The 19,951-nt window shown below is 55.5% G+C and overlaps 7 protein-coding genes across 7 annotated transcripts; 4 read left to right on the top strand and 3 right to left on the bottom strand.

The window, feature by feature from the left end:
- Window positions 1–4: 4 nt before the first annotated feature.
- W97_01917 (uncharacterized protein) lies at window positions 5–1,760 on the top strand (the record flags this gene model as incomplete). The annotated part of the gene is made up of 4 exons (XM_007779820.1): window positions 5–191; window positions 242–547; window positions 601–1,436; window positions 1,485–1,760. The coding sequence occupies 4 exons, from the start codon at window positions 5–7 to the stop codon at window positions 1,758–1,760; spliced, it is 1,605 nt and encodes a 534-aa protein (XP_007778010.1).
- A 1,181-nt stretch (window positions 1,761–2,941) lies between these two features.
- W97_01916 (uncharacterized protein) lies at window positions 2,942–4,794 on the top strand (the record flags this gene model as incomplete). The annotated part of the gene is made up of 2 exons (XM_007779819.1): window positions 2,942–3,675; window positions 3,726–4,794. The coding sequence occupies 2 exons, from the start codon at window positions 2,942–2,944 to the stop codon at window positions 4,792–4,794; spliced, it is 1,803 nt and encodes a 600-aa protein (XP_007778009.1).
- Window positions 4,795–8,531: 3,737 nt separating this feature from the next.
- W97_01915 (uncharacterized protein) lies at window positions 8,532–10,154 on the bottom strand (the record flags this gene model as incomplete). Its single annotated transcript, XM_007779818.1, has 1 exon — window positions 8,532–10,154. One exon carries the CDS (start codon window positions 10,152–10,154, stop codon window positions 8,532–8,534), a length of 1,623 nt encoding a protein of 540 aa, XP_007778008.1.
- Window positions 10,155–12,391: 2,237 nt separating this feature from the next.
- Window positions 12,392–13,433, bottom strand: W97_01914 (uncharacterized protein; the record flags this gene model as incomplete). The annotated part of the gene is made up of 4 exons (XM_007779817.1): window positions 12,392–12,634; window positions 12,717–12,909; window positions 13,027–13,204; window positions 13,262–13,433. The coding sequence occupies 4 exons, from the start codon at window positions 13,431–13,433 to the stop codon at window positions 12,392–12,394; spliced, it is 786 nt and encodes a 261-aa protein (XP_007778007.1).
- Window positions 13,434–14,577: 1,144 nt separating this feature from the next.
- On the top strand, window positions 14,578–15,813 carry W97_01913 (uncharacterized protein; the record flags this gene model as incomplete). Its single annotated transcript, XM_007779816.1, has 1 exon — window positions 14,578–15,813. One exon carries the CDS (start codon window positions 14,578–14,580, stop codon window positions 15,811–15,813), a length of 1,236 nt encoding a protein of 411 aa, XP_007778006.1.
- Window positions 15,814–15,914: 101 nt separating this feature from the next.
- Window positions 15,915–17,198, bottom strand: W97_01912 (uncharacterized protein; the record flags this gene model as incomplete). The annotated part of the gene is made up of 1 exon (XM_007779815.1): window positions 15,915–17,198. One exon carries the CDS (start codon window positions 17,196–17,198, stop codon window positions 15,915–15,917), a length of 1,284 nt encoding a protein of 427 aa, XP_007778005.1.
- A 518-nt stretch (window positions 17,199–17,716) lies between these two features.
- W97_01911 (uncharacterized protein) lies at window positions 17,717–19,427 on the top strand (the record flags this gene model as incomplete). Its single annotated transcript, XM_007779814.1, has 2 exons — window positions 17,717–17,727; window positions 17,840–19,427. The coding sequence occupies 2 exons, from the start codon at window positions 17,717–17,719 to the stop codon at window positions 19,425–19,427; spliced, it is 1,599 nt and encodes a 532-aa protein (XP_007778004.1).
- Window positions 19,428–19,951: the final 524 nt, after the last annotated feature.

Genomic DNA, 19,951 nt, shown 5'->3' with positions numbered 1-19,951 from the left:
CAAAATGTCTTTCGATCAGGAAAAGTCCTTCGACCAGGAAAAGTCCTTCGCGGTTGAGCACCACGAGCATGCTGGACGTAGAAAGAGTGTATCTGAAGAAGCCACCGAACTCAGCGGCATCGAGGCCACCGCTGCCTCCAAGGCGGCTTGGCTGATCTCCATCACTGTCTCGATCGGAGGCTTTCTGTTTGGTGCGCCCCCAAGTTGCATCCGCTGGAGACCAATGCCTGACAAATTCTAGGCTATGACACTGGCTATATATCATCTGTCCTCGTCACACTCGGAACATCCCTCGGCCACGCTCTCAGCTCGAGCGAGCAAGAACTTGTCACCTCGTTGACAAGCGGTGGAGCTCTGGTTGGAGCTGTCGGCGCTGGGCTTACTGCCGATCGCTTCGGTCGAAAGATGCCAATCTGGGCCGCATGCGTTGTCTTCGTTGTCGGCACTGTGCTGCAGACGGCGGCTTACTCCGTGGCCCAGTTTGCTGTCGGTCGCTTCATCGTCGGTCTTGGTGTTGGATCAGCTGCGATGGTGGTACCTCTTTACAGTATGTGATGCCACTGGCACGCTGGACGTTCATGAATGCTGATACACTCGCAGTCGGTGAACTGGCGCCTGCCAAGTATCGTGGTCGAATGATCGCTTTCAACAACATGAGCGTCACCTTTGGCCAGCTGATCGCCAGTGCCATCGGTGCTGGCTTTGCGCAGGTGAAAGGAGAAGGATGGCGTGCAACTGTTGGCATCGGAGCGGCGCCAGCTATCGCTCTTGCCGGTCTGCTCCTCTTGTGTCCAGAGTCTCCGAGACAACTGGTAGCCCACGGCCAATACGACCGAGCGGACGCTGTCTTGCATCGACTCTACTTGACCTCTACCCCAGAACAGCGCCAGGCCAAAATCAAGTCAATCGAGCTATCCATCCACGAGGCCACTCAGACAATGAGCGACGAATCACTGTGGACTGCCTTCCGTCGCATCTTCACTACGCCAGCCACCGCTCGCGCCGTCCTCACTGCTTGTGTTGTGATGGCTATCTCTCAACTTGGCGGCTTCAACACCCTCATGTACTATTCTGCGACCCTCTTTGCCCTCGTTGGATTCTCTAACGCCACGGCGGTAGCCATCACAGTTTCGGGTACCAACTTCATCTTCTCAATCGTGAACTTATTCCTCGTTGATAAGTTCGGCCGCCGCATTCTTCTTGCTGTCACTGTCCTTGGAATGGCGATTTGCATGCTTGTCGCATCAGTTGCATTTAAGTGGATCCCCGTCAACCATGATCTGGAGCTTGAGTCCGGAGCAGTCGGCTGGGCGGGTATTTTGGTGCTGGTCGCTATCATCTTCTATGTTGCATTCTTCTCGTCCGGTGTTGCAACAATAGGCTGGATTGGCACCGAGTTGATTCCCCTAGAGGTTCGAGCTATCGGAACAATGCTGGTGAGTAAGATACGGGCCTGTCTGTAGTTCGATGCTGACGATTCCCAGAACACTGTCACCTGCTGGAGCACGAATATCATCATCGCCTCGACCTTCCTATCCATGATGAAAGGAATGACGCCTAGCGGCGCCTTTGGGTTCTACTGTGGCATTTGCTTTCTTGGCTGGCTCTTCGTTATCTTCTGCTACCCCGAGTGTAAGGGAATGCCGCTCGAGGCCATTAGGGAGGTTTTCAGCAGAGGCTTTGGCGTCAAATTCTCCAAGCAATGGCAGAGAGAGAACAAGCATATGGCTAAGGTCACGACTCAAGCCTTCGGACATTAGTAAGACAGGACGGACAGGAATGGCGCTATTGTGGTAGCTCAGGTGCAAGAGCAACTAGAAATCAGCTATTGCTAAACAGCCGCTGGTTTATGCCTTGTACTTGCTCCTTGAAGTGCAAGTGACATATGATTTGTCTATCACACTCCCGTAGTTCCTGCCAAAACAAAGTAGAGATGTTCGGAAGCTCACCACGCAACTTCTTGTAGCAACCGTCCTCGCGATGGAGCATGAGCCGCCGAGGCCATCACCTGTCGTGAAAGCCGAGGTATCCGACAGACGTCCCACGAAAAGCAAAGATATTAATGCATTCGGAATGGAGAAAAAAACTCATAGAGGGGCTACGAAAGTGAAAACTCGCAAGACGAGTGGGAGGCAGCTTCGCACTTGCATCTTATGGGTCTGAGTTGTGCTGGTGTTCACCGTAGCGTTTACGTATGTAGCGGTTTGTCTTCTCGCCAAAGCCATATTGCGCAGACGTCCGCCTATAAGCCAGCGGTGAGACTCCGTGGCGCTGGCGATTTGAAGGTGATGGTGATGAAAAGCTTCGACGTTCTACGAAAGGGCCAGGTATTGCTATCTTCACAAGGAGACGGCGTTCGTAGAACGACGGTGAATGTGAAATCATCCGGGAGGCTTCATACCTACCGTAGCTTCGGTGGTGGCTGGCTCTATCTTTCTACCTGCCCCAGTATGCTGACGCTCGTCAGATATGCGGCTTGCGTCGTTGCCATTGCCATTGCCGTCCAGCCTTTGTGGGAAGGATGATCAGCTAATCTGGTGACGATGAATCTTCGACGGCAGCAAAGACTGGGAAATTTGGAAGCTACATCGTGAACTTATGCGGTGTTCTACGAAGGCCCTGGTATTACCGCATTCGAACCAGCAGAGCGTCCAACTTGCTCTGCTACTAGCAGCTGCTCACACACTTCTGCTGGAATAATGTTGTTCACGATTGGGCAGTTCAGCGTGTGAAGATCAATCCAGAACTGATGATTGGCTCCTGCAACACCCCTGTTCCGCATCTCTCTCGCGACCCGTTCGCCGCGAACGTCCAAGCGTCAACACTGTCACGATTGCAAGTGCACTGTACGGATAGCTCATCTCTCACTCCCGGTCTTCCCTCTCTTGGTCTTCCATTCCCTTACCAACCTCACATCTCCATCAAGCACCCCACCTCTTCAATGCGCCGTACCGCCCTCCAAACCCTTCGCCCGTTCCGCCGCCCCTCCTTCCGCAAATTCATCCGCACCCGCAACCTCACCCCGTCAAGCTATGCGCTGGGCCTCCGCTTCCTGACCTCGCGCCGAGCCGAACGGATAACTCCCGTCCTCACGTCCGCAATGCAAATCCGGAACTTCTCCTATGCGCTTATCTCTGCAGCCGTTGCGTCGGGAGCTTGGTATACCTACCGGGGCACACCTTCTTCGGCGGCAGGCCAAAGCGCTAGTCCCACTACCGGGACGGGTGTAAGTGGACCAGGCGGGCCTGGAGGACAGAGCAGGGGGTTCGCGTCCGCGGGTGCGTACTCAGCGGCTCTGGGCGCAGTTCCGAGTAGCTCGTCAGCAGAGGCAGCAGCAGAGTCGACGCGGCGAGCGTTGGTGGTTGAGCAGGGCCAGCTTTATACGGGCACGATTACAGGAGAGGGACCGCTGTCAAAGGAGACAGACGACTACGGGCGCAAGGTGCTAGAGATGATGACGCCTGAGCAGGCGACGGAGCGATTGCGGAAAAATGAGGAGAGTTGGTTAGTAGGGAGAGGTAGAGGAGTTGTGCGGTATGACGTCGTGCAAATACCCAGCAATGATCCGATTGAGGACGATCATGCCGAGAAGATTGTGGAGGTACCTGGGAGCACGGGCATCGATAAGGACGGTGGGAGTGACTGGATGTTTTGGGGCGTCTTCGACGGACACAGGTAAGATTTCTCTTCAACGATTGAGTTTCTCCCGCTGACTTTAGCTCCAGCGGCTGGATCACTTCCGCCAGGTTACGACAGGCTTTGATCTCCTTCGTTGCCCGAGAACTAAACACAACCTATGCTGCCTCGACAAATCCTGCGCTCGCCACCATTCCATCCCCGGAATCTATCGACAAGGCCATCAAGCAAGGTTTCATCAAACTGGACTACGAAATCTGCCACGAATCAGTCAACAAGGTCAACGCCGCAAAGTCCAAACGGGTTGCAGCCGAGCTCCTAGCGCCGGCTCTTTCGGGATCTTGCGCGCTGCTGTCTTTCTATGACTCCAGGTCGAAGCTCCTGCGTGTAGCTTGCACCGGCGACTCCCGTGCCGTTCTTGGCCGACGTGGCGCGAGCGGAAAGTGGACTGCTACAGCGTTGAGCGTGGATCAGACGGGTGGCAATGAGGATGAGGCGGAGAGGATGCGTAAAGAGCACCCAGGCGAGCCGAATGTGGTCATGAATGGGCGTGTTCTCGGTGGACTTGAGCCGACCCGGGCTTTTGGCGACGCGATATACAAGTGGTCCCTTGAAACGCAGGAGAAGATCAAGAAGCACTACTTTGGCAGGAGTGCAAGCAGATTGATGCGGACGCCGCCATATGTGACTGCTGAGCCGGTTATCACGACCACGAAGGTCGAACCTGAGAAAGGCGATTTCGTAGTCATGGCAACGGACGGGCTGTGGGAGATGTTGACGAACGAGGAGGTTGTGGGTTTGGTAGCCGAATGGCTGGAGCACCAATCGAAGCTCCCTTCCAAGTCTTTCGCCTCCGCTTCTGGCTCGCCGACATCCCACGCATCATCGATGAGCGAAGGCTGGCTGAAATCTTGGTTCTCACAGCAGAAGGGCATGACACTGCCGGTGGAGCACCACGAGGGTGAGGACAAGGGAGGACAGCGAGCGCCGATACGACAGCAGCAGTGGGGTGTTACCGCTAAGGAGAGCGAGAGGTTCGTGGTAGAAGACAGCAACGCAGCAACGCATCTTGTGAGGAACGCCTTGGGCGGGAAGGATAGAGATCAGGTTTGTGCGTTGTTGACGCTGCCAAGTCCATACTCCAGGCGGTATCGGTAAGCTCCTTACATGAGATTCCCTGTGCTTGTCCGATATTAACACATTGAACAGAGATGATTTGACTGTCGAGGTTATCTTCTTCGGCGAGGGCGAGAACACTGGGACGGTTACCCTGAACACAGAAGCGAGCGCATCCGGCGGCGAAGTCAAGGCCAAGCTATGATATTCACTTCCGCTTCTTCCTGTTATTTCGGCATAGAGCCAAGATACCCGGGGCAGTGTTCTATTCTGCGCGTTGGACGTTTGCCTAGTACATCCGTTGTCGTTACATCGTTCAGTGTGGCCTCATATTTTGGCCGTCTTACCTGCATGGTTGGCGTCAGGGTGTTGCTAGAATATAGCTGAGTCATAGATTTACTCTGTTTCCGTCCGCAGCCGTCATGGCAGTTCTCACAAGCGCATGCAACCGGATGACGGCGCAGGCTAATCTTCTACAGTGACAAGCGGTGTGGGTCGCTGGAAGCCAGTGGAGAGACAAGCTTTGAAACAAAAGTCTCCCCTGGTCCTCTCGTTCTTTCTTGCTGTTTCGTCCTTCTCACGTCTTCACAGCCAGCTAACCAACGCAAGTAACAAGTAACAACAGCGGATCAGCGTTACGACAGTAAATGTTATAACAACACTGAAACACATGCGGCCTAGTGAAAGAGTAGCAGCTTATAACATCTCCGCCTTACATTCATGGTCCATCCATCTGTATCCCAAGATGGACTTGGCGGTTCAGGAAACGAAAACCCCAGCTTTCCTCTCTTGTGGCTACATGGAACTGTACAATCTACGGAACGGTCGCAAAGTTAGAGATCACGAAAGAGGAGGCGGAAAGACAAATGGGGACGGCAGGCTTCGATCCCATCAAGAGCTTTAAGTGTCACCCACTGTTTGCAAGGATGGCAATCATGTATGCGATCCAGGAAGGCAAAGTCACTCCGGAACAGCTGGGACTCGAACGCCTAGGGACGGTATGGAAGAAGCTTCGGACAGCAGCAGAGGCTATCGTGCAACGGCACATTGAAGTCGAGCAAGCCCTGGAAGACACACGAGTTCTGTACATAGAGCAGGGGAAAGAATTCTAAGAGATTATCAATAATCAGCAATACCAGATTGAAGCTTACCAAGAGAGATACCATGCTCTACCGGACTGGATTCTAGAGCATAAAGGCAGCATGCCGGCTCGTTTTGTCGAGGACATCCTAGAAGAGGTTCCTAAGAAGGCCCGAGGCAGATATGCTCAGGTATCGAAGTAACGGGTTAGTCCAACTACCGACGACACGGAGTCTGACTGGGAGTATTGGAACACCGAAGAAGAGATGGAAAACGCAAGACACGCGTCACACGAGTAGCCAATGACGGCAGCCTACTGGAAATGGCCTGCCCCATATCGTAGAGGTCTGAAGTTGCAAGGTATATCACGAGGAGAAGAGGCACAGGCTCGGGCAAAACAAGCTAAGAGATTTGGCTGGATGTAGACTTATGGCATGACAGACAGGCAGACAATTCGAATCATAACGTCGTCAAGGCTATAACGACTTGGATGGCGGGCAGATCCCTCGTCTTGTCGGCATATAATGCGCGCTTCAATCCAGTAGAATCCACATCGAGCCGGCCGAACCTCCGCACCTTCCACACCCATAAAGAAGCTCAGGATGAGTACGCACGAGGCGAAAAAAATGGCTGCCATCGCCACTATGGAACATCACTCCGCTCTACGCCGCACGTTCCAAACCCAAACCACATCACAGCGCTACTACATCTACTTTTTGCAGCAGCGATGCAAAAATGAAAAAGTGGAAAAGAAACGGTCCGAGCAAAAATCGAACCAGAACGTATCTGCCTTTTCATGGTCACGGGTGGATGGCTTGCCTGTAACCGCATACCCTTTTGGGCAGCAGGTAGCAAGTACCTGTATCCCGCATTCACACGAGCCAACGTACCAAATCTGGGATTTTAAAGCCAGATCCAACTACTCATTTGATATAGTTAAACTGTCAAAATGTCTTCACTCAATAAGCCTTGGTCTCCTTATCCTTATGTGACAGAAAATGCTGCTTGTTTCCCGTGTTCAATGGATGCATCTTATAAGCACGCTCAAGACGCCACGATGGAGGACATGGGCATTCAAGTTCGGAGAACCTCCACCAAGAGCGCCAGTCCTGTACGAAGTCAGGCTCCCTCAGTAGCCCCGTTATATGTATGTGGTATGGCGGAAAGATGACCGAGGAGGCCAAAGAGACAGCGGAGGCCAGGTGACAGGGACCTGACACTCGAGACTTTACTGGACCTCATGAACCCTTTCAGATAGGCCGGGCGAGAGCGTCTGGCGAATAGTGTCCCCGTAATCATTAAGCATGGCTAACAATGACGCAGATTCATCATTTCGAAGTGCATTTCGCCGGTCGGCCTGAATGGGCAACAATTGCAGATGTGTCGTCCGCTCTGGCTCCGCCCATAGCGGAGGAGAGCTATACACCACTTACGGCCTCGTCACCTCCCCCCACCCGTATCATGGTGCCCTTCTCTCGGGAGTCCTCGCCCGCCCTCCTACCGCCTCCTCTCCTCTCGAGTACAGCCTGTTCCCGGGCGAGGTCCCCAACACCGGAGACACTCCTCCTCTCTGCCGCTCACTCACTCCTGAGCCGGCCGTCCTCCAGGCTCGTATAACATATCTTAAACCGCGGGGCAAGAAGCGGAAGATTGCTGGAGTCACAGGCTCCCCTCGGCGGCGAAGAAGATCAGAAGAGAGAAGAAGCAGAAGAAGCATCCGGAGGAGCCTGCCGAGAGAGCCGTGCCGAAAAAGGTGGTGGGGACGCCTAATCGCCTCGAGGATGGAAGACGACTATGAGACTAAGAAACTCAGACATGTCAGGACAATCTATCGAGTCGACAACTTCAAGAAGCCACTTGTCTCGTTGAATAAAATCACGTCAGGCAATCGAGAATATCACTAATGCCACATCGTCACCCACTAAGAGCATTAAAGTCCGCGAGAAGAGGATCAGACAGTCCACCGATGCGCTAGTCGAGCGCTACAAGGCCACGCCTGAGGTACTCCAGCCCGAGCGGACAAGGAGAGCGCTTGTGGAGTTTGGTTGTTCGCAAGATCCAGGTGACCGGCTATAACAGCACCTCAGCCGCGACAACCCGAATTACCTGTTCAACTTGACGCGCGCGATCAACATAGTGATTCTTAAGGCGGCGGTAACGGACCATGGCAACCCTTCTCCGAAATGCTAGAACAGGTCAAAGTGGTGACAGGTGAGATAGATGAGACGCGCCATGTCCGGCCGGGGCTGTGATTTGTTCATGGTCGTCGGGTCCTTTCCCATATGCGGCGCAACGATGTCAATATCCCTAGCCAGTTCGAAGCGCACAAACTGCAGATTGGTGTCCCCTCAAACAACGTCGCTATCAACCGGCAGATGGCGGCTGCTAGGACCTCGATCCTCTGAATACAGTGTCTGCAATCCACAACTTGCATAGAAGCGTTGACTGAATCTCACAGCGAACGAAGCATCAACAGCCCCACGACCACTGACATGTCGGCCAACTTCCTCAGCCTTCCCAGCGAACTTCGCAACAGAATCTATGAGCAGCTCGTTAGTGCACCAACTAGAATCAAGCAGGTGTTCTTCCTGACTGTCAAGAAAGACAGTTCCTTTGTAATTGCTTGTTGGCTTCTGGAAGAATGATCAATGCAACTTACAAATGACAAATCGAGAAAGAGTTCTAGATTGCGAGAATACTTAGTATAGGTGAAGCGTCTCCCACTGCGGACTGCCACAGGTCGCCCTGCCATACATCCATCCATCGACAAAGCAAAGCCCCACAAACGTTAAACAGTTCTTCCCGTTCCTCGACCCTCGTCGTAGAACTGCAAGTGACTCGCAACCAGCCAGGGCATACACCTCATCGGAGGGCTGCATGTCGCGCGGACCCATGCCTGGAACTCCTTGAGTTGTCACGAAGAACTTCGCCATTTTGACACATAACGATAGTTCTCTGTAGGTAAAGTCCCCTCGACTCCCATTGTCCGCCTTCCTGTCAGGATTCAGATCATGATGGCGGCCCGTCCTTTTCCATTGTTTCCACCACAACCTGATTTTGTCTACTCTGCGTTCATTGAGTGACATGATCCTTTTATGAAGCCAATGTATCTCGTGGTTTCTGTCCATGAATATTGTCCTCCAAAATGCGCTGTCGTCCGCAGATTGTACGTGGTTGCGATACAATTCTTGCCAGTCCTCGACTAATTTGAGGATCCTGCTAGAGGTATCTCCAGAGTCGAAGGCATCAAGAGGTATGAGGCCACCACATGCCTGTACTGTGCCGATGCGTATTGCCTTGACCTCAAGGTCTGCGTCCTTTAAGTCCGACCACTCTCCGGTTTCTCCAACGTATAAAAACTCCACATTCGCAGATGCATTGTAGAGTTTCCAGTGATTCCAATCACCTTTGTCTTCTTGGAACTCAACAGAGAGATCCAATGCCCATGACGGAAGCCCTGACACCTGGCTGCGTCGCTGGCGTCTGGCGAAACTCATTCTAATCAAATCCCCACTACTGCTGAAAATCAGTTTGGAACATTTGGTGAATAACTCCGCGGTTGTCCAGCCGGAGCTGTTGCTGTCTTCCTTTTGCCACTCAGGATGCAGGAATCCAAGTATTCCGAACCAACGGTCTCTAATTTCCGTCGCTTGCCGTCCCCGGATGGATTGAACAACATCTGCCAGTGGGACCGTAACTTCTTCTGGCTGGAGCGACTGCTGGCGTTCAGACGTCAGGCTCCTTCGTTGCTCAATGACTGAACGTGCTTGGGCGTAGTGACGACCTTCATAGGAGTCCCTGTATTCCGTCAGAATAACATACCCGAACCATTTACAGCAGCTTTGGCTATTATGGTGCAACATGGCATGAACTCCGTTCAGTAGCCGTGACAATCTGAACGAATAGGGAGGAGCGTGGACGATTGGATCGACATGAGGCAGTACAGCCTCTTGCAACGTCCACACTCTTGTCCACCACTTGCGTGTAAGTAGCCAATGGATGCAGTCCATCACGGTAAACCAGCAAGTGTTTAATCCATGACGACGGCGTCCGCCCTCTTCGTCGATGAAAAAGAACACGGGATATTCGTAAAGATGCACTCCGTCACCCGTACCTGCCATCTTATCCAGAATCTTGAGTGTCTCCTGAAAGATGTCGTCCACACAGCGTAGATAAAAGTCATGATACTCCTGTCGACTCAGAGGCCTGAATCCCTCTTCCTTCAAGAAGTATCCAAGATCTTGGGCGGACTCCCGTGCAACTCCCTCCCACATCTCCGGTGTAAATTTGCGTGCAATATCGTAGCCTTCATCGTGGGCCATTTCCCATTGCCAAGAATTAGTCCCGGTGGTGCAAAAGGGGCCAAAGTAGACATGCGCCTCCTTTGCTTGTTGATAGATTTTTGACATCAATACAATTTGATGACTCTTCTCCTTATCATTCTGCTGATCGATGCAAATCGCATCTGCCCAAATGCATCGATCTGCCGTTGGGAGTCGCAGACAATGGAGGAAATCAAACAAATTTGCCGTGGCATTCAAGGTAACTCCATTGACGGTTATTGGTCTGGTGTCGTTCGGATTTCCCCAAACATATGACAGGGTTTCGTAGTATGGACTATCGTCCAAGGATGCCACCTCCAAGCTGCAGATTATAGGCATGTCGTCGGATCCCTTGTGCAGGTTGAGAATCCTAATGCAGGATCGAGTGATATCCAACGGAGTATTGAGCCATGGATGTCTATTGCGCAAGGCTGTACCACGCCTCCTCCTGGCTGCGCCTATAGAACTCATCTCGTGCTGTGTGAAGGGAAACGAGACCGGGAAAAGCGTGGGAGAAGTAGGTTCAAAGAAACTAGCCCAGGTTATATGATATCTTGCTGTTGTGACAATTGCATAAGGAAGTCGACAGACGAAATAGTGCGGGAGGGGCCTTGCTTTTGTAGTGACCTGGGATTGTTGATGGACTCAAGTCGGGCTTGAACTCGACATCGTCGGCGCTTAGGACGAGCTGCAAGCCACCTGCGGCAGTCAGGGGGAGGGCGTCGAGCACACCCCCGGCTGAGCGCAAATTACGCTCAAGATCGGCTACATGTTTGGCTGCATGCTTTTCTCTCAATATTAGGGCATTTTGAATCCTCGTCCTTTATGCATTGGACTTTTCTTCTTCCCCGTGAAGGGCGGGCGATCACGAATCGAGATAGGCGAGGCTGAAGTCCGCACCTGCCTGGCGTGATTTAATTTCTAGATTGACAGGCTCGTCGTGCGCAATAAAAGCCTCACCGCGACAAGTATGTTTTACTAAGCAACACACACACAATAACCTTTACAAGGCTGTGAATAGTGTAGAAAAGCTACTAAGTCAGCCTTAGTTAATCCTCTACCATTTTGAGAAATCTGTTACTTTATTGGTAGGGGGCATGGTAATAGTAAAGCGAAGCGTGATCGGAAACACATGAGAGATTTTCGCGGTGAGGCTTTTGTTGTGCACGGCGTGACAGGGAAGAAGAGCACGCCATGTCACCTTCGAGCTCGCTCAAGCTCTCTGGACATCAGTCGTCCCAAAATTGAAGCCAAATGGTTGAACGGATACAAACCGCTTTTTATCCACCCTGCTTTAATGATTCGAGGAGTGAGCGCCTTTTTCCGTGCAGGGCTGAAGAGAGACGTGAAATGCTCCTTGCCGACTGTAATTCGCACCTCCTCGATACAGTCGTTCAACCTGTTCGCGATACGCTGCCTTCAGCGGGCCCAACTCTAATATCACAAGGCTGGAGCTTGTGGGCAGTGTGAGAGGGGATACGGCACAGGATAATGTTGTTTTCAAAGCAATACTCCAAGATTTCGAGCCACTCGTGCGTCCCGGAGCCGTCACAGATTAGAATCCGTGGTTTCTGATGCGCCCGTGCTTTGGTTTGGGGATTAAACACTCGTTTGAGCCAGTCCAAGCTGATCTTGGAGTCGGTGTATCCAGTTTCGGAGCACGCGTAATGCCATCCAGGGGTGGGACACGTGGTCCAGTTGCTTCGATAGATTGCAGCTGGCGCTCCTGAGAGATGAAATGATGGCCCAAGGGAGGTCTCATCCTGGGTCTTGTGACCGTGATCGTCGCAAGGGACAACGAAAGCGAAGTATCTACTAAACCTTCTGAATGTATACTAGTGGCACATACGCAAGCCTGAACAGGTGTCATGTCACGTACAGCCAAACACAAGGAGAGCGAACGGAGTGATGGCGGTGGAACTCTCATGTCATGTGATGTATGCAATCGTGTCCCATTTCCCGCACAAAGCCTCTACTTATATCTCTCCGATGCAGAGAGCCCTTCGCGTAGTAATTACGTGCCGCTTTTCATCCCCTCATAACTCCGCAGCGTTCTCATTCATCGCTACAGTAATGCCGTGTATGCCATGTCCGTAACCCATGCACGCCAGCGCTTGGTCGATGCTTCCCAATGCAACCCGGATCCAAGTCTCCCTTACGCGCCTTGCTATGCCATGCCCATGCCATTCCCTTCCCTTTCTTTCCCAAACTCCATTGAAATGCTTTTTCGCGCCTGACTAAGCCGCGGTCCGCTGCCGCTTGACAACAGGCTCCAACATCGGGCTCTCGGAGCCGTCTCCCTTGACGAAGCCATTCTCGCGCGCGAGCCAGAGCACGGTACGCGTGTCGAATTGGTCGATGAAAGCTTCGTCTAGCTTGCGCGCTTTGATGCCCGCATAGACGTGGTACTCGGAGAAGATGTTTTCGTAGGTCTCGCCGACGGTCTTGCGGAACGAGGCGACGACACAACCGGTGCGGTGCTATGGGAGTTATTAGAGGGCTGATGCATTGAGGGGAGGTATGATGCAAGATGGAGTATATAGGGGCAGGTCACGTGCTTACCTTGCCTTTATTGCAGTGAATGAGCAGCGGATGGTTTGATGTGTCGAGAACAATGTTCAGGACCCGGGTCATGTCGCACTGCGAGACGCGGACGGTTTCTTTGTTGGCTGGGAGAAGAACCGTCGCGTGCTGGATACCGCGTTGCTTGACGAACTCGACATTGGCCTCGGGATACGGGGTATCAACCAGAGTCCTGGAGATGTTAGCTTGCTCTTTTTGAAGAAGAAGCGATGCGTCCCAGAGCCAGAGTAGTACAATCATAGCGTGGTTCTAGCTTGCGATCGCATCGAGTTCGGAAAGGGCTACTTACAGGATGGTCTTCAGCTTGAGAGTTCCCAAAAAGTCCAAGTTCTCCGGATTCGGGAAGCTGCTGCGGTAAATACTGCCTGCGACCACTGCGCCGAAGTTCGGAGGAGGGACGAGAGATTGCAAGCGGTCAGGCCCTGGACCAGCGATGTACTTTCGGGGGGAGATGGGTGCCGCGACAGCTGCTTTTAGGAGTCAGGCGACGCGTTCGCGCGTATCTAGAAGAGGTCGCGAGGTACCTGCTTCCTCATTTCCAGCGCCAACAACCTCTCCATCATCCGGAACAGTCTCCGCCATAGTCACGATGGTAATCGACAAGTTCGGAGCGGTGCGCTGCAGAAGCTGGTCCTGGACGTATTTGATGAAACTTCTGGAGAATTGCCAGGTCGTGCCGGTGGTGTTGAGAGCCATGTTTGCCATCTGCACCTGGTCTGAACAGAGCCGAGACTCGCTTGGTGTAGATTCACAAGCTGCACGGGGACGCTGATTCGAGGTGAAATATGCGTTGCCTGGGATACGGTCTATATCCAGATGGAGAGCAAGCAGGTGTGAATCCTTGGCCAGAAGCGATGTGTTGAAAGAGATGCCCCTGCACGGCAGAGGAGTGATTCTGCGCGCGAAGAAGTCAGTGACACCTGCACGAGAGCTGCCTTTCACGCTGCAGCTTAATAGGTGATTGGACCTGCCTTTATGATCACAGAATCACGGACGGCGACATTTTGAGTTTTGACTGTGGGAGGTCGAATTTGGGTTCATGGTCGACCGGGGAGCGGGTGCGTATTTGAGCGAGGAAGGAGCGCTCAGACAGACTCAAAAGTGTGGGGGAGCCACAAAGTGCGGTAGGAGCACGAGAGCAATTTCGAAGTTCTGCGGGCGAGATTGAGTTTCTGTGAGTTGAGGAGGCGGAAACACGGTTCACGATGGAGCTGTACTCGGTGTGTTCGGCACGCGAGTACACTTCTGGAGGACGACTTTCAATCGGACAATCGTTGATCCAAGTCCTTCTCTTCTAGACGTCAGAGTTCCAGGCACTTTTCTTGTGCTGTCGCTCGAGCCGGTACGCCGAGTCTTCCCCGGCTTACGCAGGCCTCACTGTGCGGCACCCTGCTGGCGGAAGCGGATATAACGGCGGTAGGATTTCCGTGGTTCCGAAAGGCTCGAGGGGTCGTGGTGCCCAACGGCGCCCCTCACGCGAGCAGACGAAACATAGGGATCGAATCTGTGAGCTTCGTGCTTTCCAGCTCTGGGGAGCCTTCCTAGGCAGTCGTGTGCTCCCTTGCCCTTACGCGCGTTTTTTCGAAGTCGTTAGTTTTCTCTTGGCCCACGGCAGCTCTGCTCGGAGCGGCATTTCGTTCTTCCTTCTTCCTTCTTCCCATCCCTGAGCTGCCTGACGAACGCCAAGAAAGCGCCCGTCGAGCAGCTCGCCTTGACACGTGAAAGCCCCTCGGCTCGCTGTTGATCTCCCATTCAGCTCCTCCTGCCATCTTCAATTCCTCAAACTCCCCACTTGAAGCTCACTTGTTTGTGCGATTGCCCTCTCTCCACAACACACACCATGGAGATCGCACGTCCAGCCTCCCAAACACACCTGTCACGCTCCCGCTCCCGCTCGCGCCGCTCCCACCCAAACCTCCACCACCTCTCCCTCGCGCCCCTAAGCTCCACCTACATCGCCTCCGACGCCCACGAAGACTACACCGACCGCGTCCCGCGCAGCTCCTATATCCAATCCGCCACCGCACCCACTACACCCGGCATCCTCTCGCGCTCAACCTCCCCGACCCACTCCCGCCGCCGCGGCCGCCAACCCGAGAATCCGCAGTACCAGCACGAAAGCTACTTTCTGACAACCCATGCGCACCCCAATGCAGGCATCACAAAAGCCAAGTCCTCCTCCGCGCTACTAGCGACGCATCCCTCCCGCCTCAACACCCCGGCCACCACCAACGCCACGGGAAAGACAGCACTGTCCCCATACGCCCGCGCCAAAGCGACAAAGACGACAGAGCCGGCCGAAGACTCCTGGCTGCACCGGGCAGGCCTCGCGATCGCGACCTCGACGCGCGAAGACAAGGGCCAGTCGTGGCTCGTGCGGCGCGCGAGCTCCACCAGCTCACTGCCCGCTATCGACGATGCCGCGGACAGCTACACCGAGCCTCATGCGAACCACAACGGGGCGCTCGGCCTCGCGGACGATGAACTCAGCCCCCAAACACCGCGGTATAGTCGCCCGGGCAGCAGCTTCGCGACGCCGGGCGCGAGCAGGCGCGGGAGTCGGCGGGGAAGTAGGAGGGGGAGCAAGATCGAGCTCATGACGCCTGTGGGGACGAAGACGCCCGGCTCTGCTGAGAAGGATACGGGGTTCTTTGAAACCGATACCGCTGCGGCCGTCGAGCCTGATTTCGTCGGCCTCTCAGGCGAAGACGCAGCAGACTCAGTGGCCGACGAAGAAGTCGTCGCGCGGCTAGCGCGCGAGGCTGGTTTCGGGCTCGGCGGCTGGGTTGATCGGCTTATCGGGTGGAGTGTTTTTCGCGTGCAGGAGGAGGGGGAGGAAGGGGATAGTGAGACGGAGACGGAGGTGGGCGTGCAGAGGAATGTGTTGGAGAGTGAGGAGGAGCTGAGGAGGAGGCTGGAGGAGGAGAGGGAGAAGAGGAGGGAGGAACGAGAGAGGATGGTGGCGGCGTCGAGGGAAGCGGTCAAGGAAACGACGGCGCTGCCGGAGGGGGCGGAGGAGGGGGGATGGCAGGATGCGGCGTGGCTGTTGAGTGTGGCTAGTAAGGTGCTGCTTTAGGCGCTTATCGGGACAGATGTTATAGACGGACATGGTTCATGAAGTATGGTGGTCATTGTCAGGAACGCGTAGAACGACATGCATTTTGTCCTTTGTCCCCTTTACTCCGACTGTACACCACTCCCATACACATCAACGCCCCTATCCCTCAACAACCTCAACACATCCCCCACCAAATACAAACTCCCCGCCACGACCAGCGGCCCCTCGCCCGCGATTTCCCCCGCCGCCCTCAACCCCCCCAACACATCCCTTCCCACCTCCCTCTCCGCCTCCAACCTCACCATCCCCCTTGCCGCATTCAGCAGCTCCCCCGCCCCCATAGCCCGTACCCACGGCATCCCCTCCACAGGCCCAAACTCCACCGCAACAACACTATCCCCGTCGCGCAGCAGCGGGCCCAGGATCGCCGCGCAGTCCTTCCCAGCCGACATGGCGAGAACGTAGGTCACGTGACCGGTACCGGTGGGGCGGAGGTGCGTGTTGACGTGGGCGCCCAGTACGGTTGCTGAGTCTGCGTTGTGGGCGCCGTCGAGGAGGACGGGGGATGTGCGGGAGATGAGGGGCGCGAGGCTGAGAAGTTGGAGACGTCCGGGCAGGTGGGTGCGGAGGGCGGTGGGGAGGAGGGAGGCTGGTGGGGGTGGTGTGGGGAGGCTGTGCAGGGTTTGGAGGGCGAGGGATGTGGCGGCGAGAGCGAGAGATAGGTTGGTCCTTTGGTGCGGTTGCTTGGGGGCAGCCTGGCCGAGGCTGGAGTTGGATTGGGGGAGTGGTGGAGGAGTGTCGATGAAGGTAAGAGGGCCGGCCGCGACACTCTCCGCTGTCTTCCGGATGGTGCGGAGAGCTTCTTCGTCGTTGGTGGCGTCGACGAAGCACGGAATGCCGGGCTTAAGTATCCCTGCCTTCTCTCCTGCGATCTTGGCTAGAGTGTCACCCAAGAAGGCCTGATGGTCCAGTCCGATTTTCGAGATGACGGTCACCAGTGGCTTCTCGAGTACGTTCGTAGCGTCGAGCCGGCCGCCCATGCCAGTCTCCACGACCGCGACTTCGACCTTTTCCTTGGTAAAGACCTCGAAGGCCGTGGCGGTCAGGAGCTCGAACTCCGAGGCTCTGATGTCCTCCTTTTTACTGAGCGAAACGAAGCCGCTGTGAGCGTCTCGGAAAAGCGACTCGCTGACAGGCCGCTCGTTGATGGTGATACAGTCCCACTGGTCGATCAGATGGGGTGATGTGAACCGCCCGCAGCGGACGCCTTGAGCGTGCAGCATCGCGCTGATGGCCGCGCAGATTGAGCCTTTTCCATTGGTGCCGGCAACGTGTACTGCTTTCCATGGCAGTGGCGTGTGTTTGAGCAAGCGTGTGATGCGCTCGAGACCCAGCTCTATCATTGCTGTCTCGATCTCCTCGACGTTACGCACACGGACTCATGTTTCACGGGGAATTCTTCCTAGCTCTTGGCATCTTTGAAACAGTAGACGGAGGCTCCTGCCTGTTCAGCGGGCTGGTGCTGGCTGGTGCTGGCTGGTGCTGGCTGTTGCTTGAGCCACGAATGCGGTCGAGTCATAGCATGGCAGTTTCGACATGGTACCTGCAGTAGGAGTTTTGGTGTTTGGCCGCCCATCGCAGCGGCTGGTTGCGAGCGGTTTCCGCCGGACGATAGCCGGGAGCTAGAGACAGTCACTCGGCGTTGATTGGCTGCTTGGCGGCAGCCCTGTCGCGCGCAGTCTTCACCTTCGGACATTGCCTCCTGGAAGCCTTACAACCCACCTCCGACCGCCCGCTTCAACTATCGGCTTTCAACTCTCCACTCAACCATTTCAAGGCGCGTTGTCTTCTTCGTTGTTCCCGTTCGTTCTACTTTGCGCATCATTCCGCTTCTTAATCACGTTAACGCGCCGTCGCATTCATGGGTCTCCCGTAAGTTTTCCCGCCGTGTTTGCCTGGGCGCGTGCCTTCGCGCGCAGAGGCCTCCATCGCAACAACCATCAGCCCTATCACCACATGCTTACCCATCATCCCGCCGCTGCAGAGTGTGGCGAGCTCCATCACCAGCCGACTCGGTCAAGGCCGCCGATAAAGCCGACCCGACTGCCTCCGCGCGCAGTCCCATCCGAAGACACTCGCCGCGCATCAGGCCGGGTCGCAGCCGCGATGTTCGACAGCGAGCTCGCGCCGAGTACTTCGATAGCTTCCGGTCTGCGGAGCGGATCCGCGAGCCTCACCCAGGCGCCTTCCAGCCTTATGCTGTGGAGGAAGACGCGTCCTCGTCCGAGGGTCCCCGCCGGAACACAAACCTTCCGCCGGTGCCTGAATCCATGAACTACAGCCGCAGCGAGGATGAAGCATCTCGGCCGGCGACCGCAAGCCGACAGGATGATGAGCGCGCCCGCTTCCCGGTCCCACGTGCACTCAACCCCTTTGCCAGGCCGTACTCACGACCCCGCGACAACCCCAGCGCCATGATCCGGCCTCAGCACTCGTCCTCCTACCGACCGCGCGAGCTCCCCGCCTACACGCCCAACTTCGCGCCCGCGCGCCGCGCCTCCCTCCGCGAATCCGACCCCCTACAATACACCTCCAATTCCGCTATCCACCACCCCGGTCCCCTCGAAAACCACCTTGACCCCAGCGGCCACCTCCCAGATTTCCCCCCTCTCCGCCGCACGGGCCGCCGCACCATCGCCGACGGACCCCTGCCCTCCAGCTCCTTGCGCGAATCTTGGAGCCCTGCCACCACTGTCAACGGGCTCGGCGACCGCGAGCGCAGCTTCAGCCCGGGCGACGACAATCCCGCCGACAACTGGGACGCCATGCACAGCACCGTAGCGCCGGACCCGATCGAGCCGAGCGCAGACTCGAGCTTCACGTCCGCGGCCGCGAGCGCGTCGTTCTCAGCCACAACGCGGCATTCGAATAACTCGAGCCGCAGCTCGCGCCGCTCCGGGTCCGGGTCCGCGAGCTCGGCTAGAACGCATATCACGGTTCCCTCGGACGCAGAGAGGTATGCGTGGACGGTGACGCAGGTGTGCGATACCTCTGAAGACGGCGGGTCCGAGACTGAAGCGGATGAGGGCGAGGCGGGGATTTCGCCGCGGTCGCGAAATCCGATGAGGCAGGTGCTCCTGGAAGAGCGGCGCATGCGGCGGAGATTGGAGGTCGCAGAGCAGGCGGTGCTTGAGCGGCCGCCGCGCAGGGAGCCGGAGAGGTATTCTGCGGGGACGAGGGAACGGAGCGGGGAGGCTGGGGAGGCGGTGCGAGAGTATTACGGCCACCAGGAGGCTCCTAGTCCGCGAATGCAGCTGCGTGAGCTAGAGCGCCTACAGGAGAGGAGGCGGGAGTTGGAGGCGGAGGTGCATCAGGTGGCGGAGCTGAGGATACAGCTTGCAGAGCGGACGAGGTTGGAGGAGGAGCGGAGGGCGCTGGAGGATGAAGATGAAGAGCAGCAGTCGCAACAGCCACTTACACAGTCGTTCGACCCGGAGCTCGAGGAGATGCGGAGTCTGCTGGAGCGGATCGCGCGCAGGGACGATATCCCGGAGGAGTGGTGGATGAGCGTCGGTCTCGTGCCTTCGCTGCCGAGGCGCGTGATTGAGAGGTTGGCAAGGGAGAGGCTGTAAGAACGTTCTCATCCGACCTTGCAAAATCGTAATTGGAGTCAGACTGGTGCGAGTCGAGCGTCCAGCATCCCTCCTGGCAGTTGCGATGCGGCCGTCTACAGACTGCGTGGCGGAGATCAGCTGGCTGATCTAGTGGATGAAGTGAGGAGGAAGTGGCGATGGTGAACAGGGCATTGTCATACTCTAATGAGATGCACCTCGTTGACCCTCTGTCCGCGATTGGCCTGGCGCTGTACGACAATACACGATAATTCTGATTCTCACTCTCTGAGTCATGTTTTCTTTTCATAGTTCAGACAGACAGCGCTTGCTTTCATCCAAGTGTCTTACAGTACTTTGCAAAAGTAGCTTCTTGCGTACGAGAGGGGTTTACTTCCTGTCACTTCTGTAGTGTCCGGTATCGTGTGTACGCTAGACTAAATCGTACTTCAGCGACACCACGAACCGCCACATTGAATGTTTGGGCAGGCCGCACTGAGCGGTGTGTTTTGCATAAACGTTGTTCTCTTTAAGCACATCAAGCG

This window comes from Coniosporium apollinis (genome assembly GCF_000281105.1).
Source record: "Coniosporium apollinis CBS 100218 chromosome Unknown supercont1.7, whole genome shotgun sequence".
Lineage (NCBI taxonomy): Eukaryota > Fungi > Ascomycota > Dothideomycetes > Coniosporium > Coniosporium apollinis.
This window is presented reverse-complemented; position numbering and strand designations above follow the sequence as displayed.